This window comes from Leguminivora glycinivorella, chromosome 16, assembly GCF_023078275.1.
Source record: "Leguminivora glycinivorella isolate SPB_JAAS2020 chromosome 16, LegGlyc_1.1, whole genome shotgun sequence".
Lineage (NCBI taxonomy): Eukaryota > Metazoa > Arthropoda > Insecta > Lepidoptera > Tortricidae > Leguminivora > Leguminivora glycinivorella.
The window spans coordinates 9,383,618-9,396,103 of NC_062986.1; the positions used below are offsets into that span (position 1 = coordinate 9,383,618).

The 12,486-nt window shown below is 37.2% G+C and overlaps 1 protein-coding gene across 1 annotated transcript in view; it reads right to left on the bottom strand.

Annotated features, from left to right (window-relative positions):
- LOC125234605 (follistatin) overlaps window positions 1-12,486 on the bottom strand; it is a 66,623-nt gene that overhangs the window by 13,563 nt on the left and 40,574 nt on the right. Inside the window, exon 3 of the mRNA XM_048140927.1 lies at window positions 8,733-8,942. Coding sequence (XP_047996884.1) covers window positions 8,733-8,942 — 210 coding nt within the window. The remainder of the gene's footprint in view (window positions 1-8,732; window positions 8,943-12,486) is intronic.

Consider the following 12,486-nt stretch of genomic DNA (forward strand, 5'->3'; position numbering starts at 1 on the left):
AGTAGTAATAAATTAATCTACAACAAAACTTGACTAATTCTCTCTAAAGGGTCGGCAGTTGGTAATCTGAATGTCAATAGGGTAGGTACATTCACATTTTATATGTGTAATTCCTCAGAACCACGTGGAGCTTTTTAGGTACCTACACAATAGCTCTTATAGACATTTTCGGGTAACCGCAAAACTTTTTGTAAAGGGCTAGAACAATGCAAATAGGTTCAATAGTACTTGTAAGCTCTTTAATAACGACCCTTGCAAAAAAATCCACTCGATATCCATCTAGCGTAAACTGCAACCACGAATATTCGAACGGTCGACAGTGCAGTGCAAGTCGCAAATGCAATCGAGGACCTCGAGTAGCGCGCGAGTCTCATTGACATGCATGCACCCGGGGCGAAGCGGCCGGCCAGACGTATCGTGCATCGCAATGAGCCATTATTGAGTCGCGATTCCAATAGAGATGTAGCCAGCCTTCTAGGAACGAACTCGCAATTTACTAGTGCGATAGTAGGGGAGTGTCCGGTCATTACTGCACTTGGGATTAATGCACTGGCCACGAACAAAACGACGCGGGCCCGGTTCTTAATGGACGATTGTTTCTCTACAACAAATGTACGCTATCCTGAATATAATAGCACGACCAGGAAACGGACCAAATATCATTGACGGGTTGCAAATCGTACGCCGGCGGGGAAACTACTCTGAGAATTGTAAAGTTACAAGTTCGATAATAGGTTGTTTTATTTTAAAACTTAGGTATGTAACTATGTACCGTATATATTTATTGTAGCACCCAGATTAGTTATTCGAAACAAGTCATATAACAGAAAAATATTAACAAAGCACGAGACAAAAATTGCAGTAGTATAAACCTTAAAACCTTTAGAATTAAAAATGACAACTGAAGATAAGAAAAAAACTGCTCTTGTTTATTAGGCATGAAAAGTTGAAGGTCTATAGGGGACTAGCTAAGGGTCATGGTGGTTCACACATGTTACGATACGCAAGCTATTGCGCTAGCTATGCCATTTAGCCCTAAATACTTAGGAAGTTAGTCACGCAAAAAAGACGCAAGACGTCGAGTTGCGGAAAATCGCCCGAACTACAATAAGTACTAATGGCTCTGTAGATATATTAATATAGAAGTAAGTGTATTATTATAGTCATATGTTGAGTTGTGTTTTGAGTTTACTTAAATTATATTCTCTGATATTGTCAACAATTATTAGTATGTAGGTACCAAACAATGTTACATGTTATAAATTAATAATAAGTTGCTACACCCTCTCAGGGTTTATGTTACATGATTTGCAAAATAAATGATTATAGATTATAAAGTTATGAACACTCAATACAATACCTACTTGTAATGAAATTCTGAATACTCATAACGTCAAGCTCTTAGAGCCTATCGGAACACCGAATTGCAGTCTTATTTTTTCGTTACTCCAGTTCAGACTTCAGACATAATTAGAATGATAAACATAGTTTCCTACGACATTTGAAGTAATCATCATCTCAAGATTTCTTAGCTTCCGAGCAAATTCCTAAAAAAAAATGCTAAAATCTAATTTCCTAATGGTTATTAGTTTCTATTATTTATTTATTATTTATTCACAAGAACGGTTACAGTGTATCAGGTATCAGGTATTCTACATATGTATCAGGTAGTCCCCTCTTATGACTTGCACCGCGGCGCGGTCAGGCTCGGGTGGTCAATAGTGAGCAGTGAACTCCCGGGCACCAGACGCGGTCTAGGACGGTTGCTATGCGCACGAGCATGATGGATGGCTAGTCTACACTGCTACCAAAACAGTGTATGTTAATCTAGGCACGCACGTTCTGAGGCCTTTTTGTTTGTGCAGTCATAGATGTTGTAATGGGAAAATTGTAACGGCTTTTAAGTAAAACGCTAAAACATGTTTATAATAAACGCTAAATCAGTTTTTCTATGTGACGAAAATAATTGATCAATTTCCTATTTTTGCATATTTAGAAATTGATAAAAATCTGTAGCGATCGTACATCAGTGGTTATTTTATAACGTTACAATTTTGAGTTAAAAGTATTTTTTATTGTAATTCGATTAACGTTATGGATTCGTGTATATCGTTTCATAATAATCTCAAAATTTACTTATCAATCTTGTAATTGATTATACATATATAGAGATGCTCAATAAAGTAGTAATAGTAATTAATAAAACAAAATAAAGGCGGTAACTAAAGTTGACAATTAAAACAATTTTTAGTCGCTAGTGTGAAATTTATCGAAAAAAAAATCTAACCTAACAAAACAAAATATAAGTTAGTAGTTATTTTAGACTAAAATATAAAAAACAACAAATTCGTATGCTGTAATTTCAAATCCTGTTGAACATACAAGATACAATTGCCGTTGTTGATTATTGATAGTTGTGTTGAAAAGTGACATTTAACATCTCGCGCACTCAGTTACTTCGAAGAACATAAATACTAAACAGTGATTTATAGTACCAGATAACACGAATGCGAGTAACATCTTGTAACGATGTAGTGGCGCCAAGAAATTGGCAGTTCTCCTAATTCCTGAGTTATTTATAGTCTAACACATCGTAAAAATATGTCACTCATATTCCAAATAAAATGGAAAACCTTGAACTGACCTTATTGTATCGGGTAGCGCATTAGTGCAGTTTTGAGATTAAGTAAGTTTTTAATATTACGGGCAATATTCACACTAAACTGAAACTTACATTTTAGGAAATATAATTATAGCTATTGACAAGATACTTAGTAAAGTAAGGTAAGGTAAGGAGGAGCACGATTGCATGGTTTTCTTGCGGTTTAAGATAGAAAGTCACCCTTAAAGCTTCGTTATACGGAACATATTTCCTCCAACCCCTCAAAAAAAACCCTTCATCCTTCCCCCACCTTACCTACTTACGAAAATAGAGATTTTCAATTGTCTATGATGTTGCTATACAATTTAATCCAATAGGTACACTAATCAATAATAATACCTACAAATAAACTAATCATGTCTCTCAATCGCAGTAAGATGTCGCATAAAGTTATCTCTGATTAAACCCGACTGGCCAACGTGTCCCTCAGCTTAATTAAAATTGCAATCTATCATATTCGTGACTAGACATACCCGTACAGGAATATTAGCCCGACGTATTCAACTGCAAGTAATGCAACAAGGTTGTATGCAGCTATTCCTGTGTCTGCCGCGACGAACTAGCAAGCGACTCGAAGAACCAGTGATAATATAAAAGATAATTTACTGGGAACTTACCTAATTTTTTTATTGAATTTTCAGATGATGCTTTATGATGAAGGAAAGTACCAGACATCGTCAATACCAAATTCCAATAAGTAATTACAATGGCTGGTTTTGATAATAGTGTTGAAAATATGTCATCAGAATCGGCTTGAGCTTATATGTATAACGAAGATTGATAACTTGCCCATGATTATTAAACTTAATATTTATTATGTTTTTCAATAGTTCAGAGGAAAAGAGACGTCTATTCCGAGATCGGTTTACCATATATAAACATCTGGTTCTCATTTTCCTTCCTAGATTTTACATTGATAGGATCTTTTTCTCCATTTTTTACATAATTTGTATTTTGTCATATTTTTTTTTAATGATTGATAGTCAATTTAGTCAAAATATTCTTTATTTAAATAGGCTTACAATAAGCACTTTTAATCGTCTACAATGTACTCGTACAATTTTCATCTTATTCTAAATATCAGAAAAATAATTATGAAATTCGATAAAAAATTAAATTAATGAAATAATGTCAATCTTAGTAATTATTATTTTATTTCATAATAAGATCGTCAACCCGTATAATAAAAATTGTATAAAAAATTAGAAGATTTCCAATTATTCATAATTATTTTTAAAATCGGGACTTAATCGCGTATAACTACATATTAAACTGACCTCCAACGTTTCAAGGACGGCGTTGTCCCCGTGGTCTCGGAGAAGACTGGCTTGAACTGACATCAACACCTTCTGACAGCCGCGCGAGTTTTTCGAACTACCCGCACTTGGTTTTGATTATCAACTTGAACTGTTTGCGCACTAGGGATGTTACTCTGTCGACATACAACACTGACGATATTCGATTTAACGACTGTCGATATTATTTTCGATATTATTTTCGGCTTACACTTATTAATGACAGGATTCCATGTGGATGAGATCCTAAAACCTTCGTCCCGATTGAAATTGCGATGTTTTTTGATTTCAATGGCTTCACGCACTTTTCTACTGTAGAAATGGCGTTCCGTCGAAAGGACTTTAGGGTCATGTAGTTCGATCCAGTGGTTTGGCCCTGACTCTAACAAATGTTCAGCCACGGCAGACTTGTTGACCTGACAATTTTTCACAGCCGCGATGTGCTCCTTTACCCTTTCTTCTATGGTGCGCTTAGTTTCTCCAATGTAGGAGCTACCACAACTGCAATCAATTTTATAAACGCCAGGTGATTGAAACGGTATAACGTCCTTAGGTGATCTTAGGCTTCCTGCGATTAAGTCCCGATTATGTGTAATAATCGTGAAAGTTTAAACCAGTGATTTCCAATTATTTTTCGTATATATAATAATTGGAAATTTTGACTACGTTTGTGCGAATAAACGATTGTTCCCGACGCTTTTAATATTTGTGAGTTTCTAACTTGCACTGTCGATGTCGCCTGCGCGCTAAGGCGATGCAAATGCAGCGCCAGAATGCAATCTGCTCCGCTATTCACCGGCGACTTCATTTCACGTGCACTGTTCATTTTCCTGACGAAATGTCATGGAAATTTATTTATACACATGCAGACGTTAGCGCGATGAAAGTGGCTTGAGGTTGAGGTGTTGTCAGAAATCGTATTTTAGCATTATATTTAGGTATGAAAAGCTTTAAAATTATACGAATATACGTAATTAAAAAAAAATATGTCCACTTATGATATAACCGTAATATAATTAAATTAATTAAGTATGTAAATATAAAATACATAAAAAATTGTTCGGTGATATTTTTAGATCATAAGTAAGAATCGGTAGGCTTAGATAGACGAGATGTTAATAATATTTTCCCCTCACTAGCTCGGAAACACGTGTTTTGTCCTTTAATACCAGCGGGTAAAAACATATTTTATCCACTAGTGGGTAAAGTAATTTGACCTTGAATAAAGTCAAATTAACTGCTTTAAAATTGATAAAAGTAGGTGAATCTAGTAATAAAGATGTTTTACCACCTGTGGAACTACTAGAAGCAGTGATAAACGCATTTTTTGCTTTGCAGTTTCCTCGCTATATTGAGGGGAAAAGTTTTGTGTTACACTCGGGTGCAAATGTATTTTACTTCTCGTGTGTTAAAAAACTCGCAAGTTCAGGATTCTATTCTCGAACGCTTCGCTCGTGGTTCAACTATAGAATCCTTTCACTTGCTCGTTTTTCAATTCCACACTCGGCGTTAAAATACAACTTTGCCCCCTTGTATAACAAATAACTATTTTTATTGATTATACGCGTGTGTACATACGGGCAAATATCTTAATAACGATTAGTATCGGACCTAAGGAGCTAACTACATGTTTTTTTTAATAGATGAGAAGATGAGATATTTTTTTCATACATACATGATAATTCAGCACGCAATGTATTACGCCCACATCAATTAGCGTACCTACCTAAACGTCATTACAACATGACGTTTATGTCATGTCAAATTAAGTTGGACGGCGTACATTGCTGTTTGGTTAGATTAAAAAAAAATCTCTTAATTAATAACACTTTTCAATAAAATAATTATCCTATACGATTCGTATGGTCAGATACTATAACTGGATTCATTATTCGCTGGAATCCACACGCTGTGTACAGTTAAGTAGGGAATTATTTAAAATAGTTATGTGTTTATTTTTTGTAACTTTTAAATAGTATATAAGAAAAAAATATATCGTTAAAACTTTGCTGTTCGCATTTGACACAATTAACGCAATTTCATACATTTTAAACGGTGTACGTAAACACGTGATCGATATTAATGAGACGAGATGTCGCCGCCCACAGCTCATTCGTTGCCCGTCGCGAGTGTGAAGTTGACGGATGTGCGAACTGACCTTTGGTAAACGTTGCGAGCGAACGCACTCAGGTAAAAATAATTAATAAGTTTATTCATTTCTACATTTTAATAACTACCTTAAATCTGACCCTGACTGAAGGAGGTGTCGCTATGTTATGATAATTGTACATTGTAGACGATTTAAAAGTGCTCGAAGAACAAATTAAATTATTTTCATTAAAAATATGTTAATTTATATTTTAAGTAGTAACGCTACTATTATACTTCATTAGGGCGCCACGAGCCTTCGGAAATGTCATATACTTGGAATTTTCGTCCCTTGCCTTCGTGATCCGATGGCCGAGCGGTTTAGGTATCCGTCCGGTAAAAGGAGGACGCTGGTTCGATTCCAGCTCGGGACACTTAGTCGCTTTTTCTTTGTAGGTATGTGACATTTATTTCATTTTTACGATTTAAAAGTTAAAAGTGCTTATTGTAAGCCTATTTGAATAATTAATATATTAATTTGAATTGAATTGAATTATGCATGCCTGCTGCCGTACCAAATAGTTGCAACTAGGATGGAACGCAGTTCATCTGTCGTCATCGTCATCTGTTTTTAGTGTTAGGACAACCATCAGGCATTTCTGTTACCATACAAAATATGATAATTTTCCGATTTTTCCACATGGAACATATCCCAATTTTACAAACTGTCCACAACATGAGCGCCTACTTAAAAACTCGTTAATTATCTATCGCATCAGACGGACACACGAGTAGGTACCTACTACACAAACTGGCCCCGTAGCCGAATGGCATTTCTCCGACGCCAAACGAAAGCGATACGCCGTTGGCACTGTCGCGCCAATACGCAAGCGCGATAGAGATAGATATCTACTAGCGCTTCGTTTCGTGAGCGTTTCGTGAGCGATTGTGCCATTCGGCTAGCCACCCTGGACAGATTTATGAATAGCACTCACTCATAGACTTAGGTAAGTAGGTAAGTACTTTCTCGTTAAATTACTATGCCTATGTTAGTGCGGATATTTCAGCACTCAGTGCCACATTATGGCGATTACGGCGACGGCTGGTGACAGTTGTCGCGGCATATCTGTTTGATAAAACGGCTGCAATGAGGAAATTCGCAATTCATCCTTGTTTACTCCGTCTAGGCATCGGGCTCAAGTTATCTCTAAGAGCTCATTTAGCGAGTTCATTACATTAAATTAACGTAATGTACCTAACTGCTCAGTCGGCTGAAATGACGTCAATGGTTTGCAATGTAGCTAACTAAAATCGTATGTGACTTCGCACGCCGCCTAAATGGACCCTTAGTTTTCCGTCAATCAATCTTATTTAACAGATAAAAGAGAGCACAGACAGAGAGGCCCATTCTGGATCGAGATTTGGAGTTTTAGGACTCACTTGGCTTAACATTGGACAAAAATCTACAATGGAGTCCTCATATAAGGAAACTAGCAAGCAAATTAAGTTCAGCCGCATACGCCGTTAGGAGAATCAGGCAACTGACTAATGTTGAGACAGCTCGCCTAGTGTATCATAGTTATTTTCACAGTGTAATGTCATACGGTATTCTGGTTTGGGGCAAAGCAGCTGACATACAGACTATCTTTGTATTACAAAAGAGAGCCATTCGTTCTATTTACAACTTAGGAACACGTGAATCAGTAAGAGAACTCTTCAAAGAAATTAATATCTTAACTGTAGCTTCCCAATACATTTATGATAGCATAATTTATGTTGTTAAGAATTTAGACTGTTTCACTAAGAATTCTGATATCCATAATTATAACACTAGAAACAAAAATAAGCTTGCCATAAAGAAGTTTCGTGTCCGTAAAGTACAGAAGTCATTTGTTGGGCAATGCATTCATTTTTATAATAAGTTACCTGACACTGCTTTGAGATTACCCCTCCCAGCTCTTAAGAACTACTTAAAAAAATCATTGATGTTAAAGGCTTATTACAGAGTCGAGGACTATTTGACAGACAAACATGCATGGCCCGAACCAGAAACTACAAAAAACGAATAGCAATTAAAATAATTGTATTATGTATAGAGGACACAGTTCAGATAAGAAAGCACATCAAATATTTTATATTTTATGTTGTGTAGGTAAATTACATATTTAATGACATTGAGATTCATATTATCTTTTTCTTCTGTGACAATTTGATATGTTTTCTCTGAAGAAGAACGACGTATTATTAAGCAATAATATAATTTATTGAAATTAATTTCCATAGAGTACCTAGTCTGTTCATATTCTTTGATGAATACTTTTGCAGGTTAAATTGTATCTTGTTATTTAATGCATGTTAGTTATAAGATGTAATGTTTTGAAAAGAAGTTGCCCGCCGAGTTTCTTGCCGGTCCCATAGTGGATACCCCCCTCCCAACTGAGGGGGGACTGAAATCTTCTCGAGGCTGAGGCGTAGGGTTAGAGCCGGCGTAGCTTTATTTGACGTTCATATGCGCATTGTAATATGCCTACTTGAAAAATAAATATTTCATTTTCATTTTCATTTTTCATTCATTTTCATTTCATTTTCACTTCGACAGGGCCCGAGGTAGTCAAAGAGCAGATTAGCCAGCACAGCGAACGGTACGGCTTGCCGTCGCTACTACTGATAAAGGGTATTAGACTCACCTCGGCAAGGTCCCGGGTAGTCAAGCGACAGATGCTTTGCCGGGCGGCGGCAGGCCCGACGCCTCAACCGGCACAGCGAGCGGTAAGTCTTGCCGTCGCTGCCGCAGACTGCGCCGGCGCGGCGGCAGGCCGCAGCGCAAACGCAGCGCGCACGCCCGCCCCGCACGACGCAGCGGCGGCCCGCCCCGCACGACACGCCTGCGCATGACTCTGTCAACAAAAAATATTGCTAAATCCTAAATAATATTATTTTTTAGAGCGGGCAGGTTTTTTCTATCCAATGCGTCGTCGTCGAATCATCTCAAAATAATTAGACTCACACACAATTACACTCATATAGACCTCACGGACGGGATATATCCAGGTCAATATAAGTCTAATGAAAATAACCGTGAATCATTCAAAACTCTTATGTCAAAATATTGATGAACAAAAAGACGTTTTAATTATATTTTAATATACATAGGCTATGATTAAACGTCACTTCAATAGGCTACTAAGAAACCAATTTTTATAGATTTTGGGTATTAAACGTGTATGGTGGCTACGTATTTTCGATTAAAAATGTGTGTAATATTTTTTTAACTTTGGCCACCGAAAACGCTGTCAGACGCGTAGTGACATAGAACCTATAACTTAACTTAATGTCGAGTCAATCACTGACATGATTGACCTCATAACAGTCATAACTTAAATGTCAGAAAATTTTGAGTTCAATTCGATTTACGTCATGCGCAGACAATCTATAGATTAACATGGCTAATGATGTTTTTGCCTAATTACTTAAGTTAAAGTAGTAAACTTTATAAACGTTTTTTGTGGTTTTCAAGTCGTAATAAAATATGGTAGTATTTTTTTTTTCGGTTAATTGGACAGTAATAAATAATATAAAAAATAGACTTCAATAACCTAACCTAACCACAAAATTAAAATTTTGAAAATACCCCCGACTGCGACATAGAAGACCGATTTTCATGAAACATGGCTAAGAACACTCCCGACTAACTCAGCTTTCAGACAAAAAAAACTGAATCTAAATCGGTTCATCCGTTCGGGAGCTACGATGCCACAGACAGACACACACACAGACAGACAGACAGACAAACAGACAGACAGACAGACAGACGGACAGACAGACAGACGGACAGACAGACAGATAGACACGTCAAACTTATAACACCCCGTCGTTTTTGCGTCGGGGGTTAAAAAGGGTCAAGTAGCTTATTATTGACGAATTCGAGTGTGACTCTGATAGTTTTGTCAAAAGAAATTTTCCATATGAAAATTTGCTCGCGACTTGCAGTAGCATCAAAACAAAAACAGCTTCAGTTTACGGTTTGTTTGCTTATAAGTCGACGCTCTCCAAGTCCTAATTCCTTGATAACACAATAGCTATCTGTTAATTATTATCAATGAATGAAGCACGAGTATTGCTTTTGTTATCTTTAACCTGACATACTTAGGACTCTTTAGAAACTGTACCTCTACCTAAAAAAAATGTTTTCAGTTTTTGACGTTTTAGATGTACGATCTATAAAGTAAACGACATGGAAAATAATTGTGTGATTGCAACTTATAAGTCTAGTCAAAAAGTCATGGTCATGGTAGAGGCTCGGACTTAGGCACTGGTCCCACCGTGAGCTAGTAAGCTATGAGCTATCGGCTATAAAAACGAACAAAAGATAATCGCTCCCGTGCAAATAAAAGAGACACGGCGATGTTTATAGTTACTCGCCCAGCGGTGAGCTATCAATATCGCCGTGTCTCTTTTATTCGCACGGGAGTGATTATCTTTTGTTCGTTTTTATAGCCGATAGCTCATAGCTTACTAGCTCGCGGTGGGACAGTCGCCATCAGATATATAAGAGCGCCCGAGGTACTCAAAAATATCTGAACACGCCTCTATTGCCTAGGCGTTAGAGGCGTGTTCAGATATTTTTGAGTACCTCGGGCGCTCTTATATATCTGATGGCGACTGGACCAGTGCCATACGCGAGACACTTAAGGGGCTGACAACACCCAATTGCGCAAAATTGATGTTACTTGCGCAGTTTTTTAAGACAAACTATTAGTTTTAGTACGGCAAGTAAATTATATGTTATTATTCATTATATTTCAACTAACATAGCCGTACTCGATACACGATTTAATGAAATCGACTCGATAGAAAAAAATTGAAAAGATTGGTCTCAAGTTCGTCATTAAACGGTTCTATGGCGTTCAATTAATCACTTAGTTGTCTTTAATTAAAATTACAATAATAAAAATATACATATCTAAAACACTAACGAAACATATTGCACAAAGAATGCATCTTTCTATTTTATTTTAATATTTTTCCGCACTTTTTGTACCTAGCCGCCCTCTTTTAGTGACATCGCGCTCTCACTTACTCCCATACGAATAGACAGTGTACGCTAGCGTCAAGGCCATTGGGTGTTGTCAGCGTCTTAAGAACTGAGCCATTAATAGCTGCAGAGTTGAGCTATTTACAAAGTAGAACTTAGTAATCTGTTCCACATTTATTTATAGTCTAACCGTTAATCCTGGTTGCTAAGTAATATGTCTAATGAAATATGGAGTAATCACTTTACTGTTTTAAGTATATAGGTAAGTACCGTATATTAGCGGTATTGCTTGCGACTTTATAAAATACCGCAAGGTATACGGGATTACTTCTCGTTTAAGAGGACACCAAAAGATAGTTTACTTAAATAAAAAGAAAAGGGCAGAATCTACATAATATGTATAATTACTATGTATGTGTAAAGCACACAGCAAACAAATTTGGAAGTTGGAAGGTTTTGTAGCTGCAGCAGGAAGTTTCACAGCAAAACCCAAAGTCCTTACTGTTGCATTGGCCACCGAACTGTTACTGTTGCCAACTTGCTAACGCGTGTGTATGTATAAAATTTCATAATCCCCGACATCACCTTGTAGATAAATAATTATCTCGTTGTACAAGACGCTGGCTGCTGCTGTGTGTACTTACCAGCTACGTCAGCCACCTGAGAGTTTACGGCAGTCGACCGTCGCTCTCACAAGCCAATTTAGGCAATAAAAACCCAGTCGCTAAAACCTGCCAGCACTTCGATGATGATTACTCAAATACTCACCTATCGACAGCGCCTTGTGGAAGAACATCCCCGCTCTCCAGATCGCTGGCTCCAGACCTGCATGTCTGTCATTCATTTATTGAAGTGATAAGTCTAATGCGACTTCCAACTGACAGCGCGTAATACTCAGTCATTGTTACATTGTGTGAAATGCCGCTCACTCAGCGCGTAACATTCTGTCATTGCGCGTAACATTCGCTCAACGCGAATCACTCATTCCATTCATTCACTTATTCACTCAGTCAGAGTCATTCACAGAACAGAATGCCCAGAATGGTGGAATGTGTGTGTTTATCTCCAGCCGGCGTATTATGCTTCCAATTTTATCACTTATCTATGTGGATAAAGTATCCGTCACGCTTTGGCAAGTATGTCAGTGTGAGAGTGACAGTTGTCTTATCCAGGTGGATAAGTGATAAAATTCGAAGCATGATACGCCGGCAGCTATGTGTAATAGGGCCATTTTTTTCAAAGTTGTCCACCCCACTTTTTTTGGATTTGTAAATTTTTATGTGATTTCCTGCTTTATTAATAGGAGAAAAAAAGTGTCCCAAGGTTTTTTCCCATTCCGTTACCATTTTTTTCATACATTTTGTATGGCGGTAACGGTAACGGTATGGAAGGTTCGAAAAAATGTG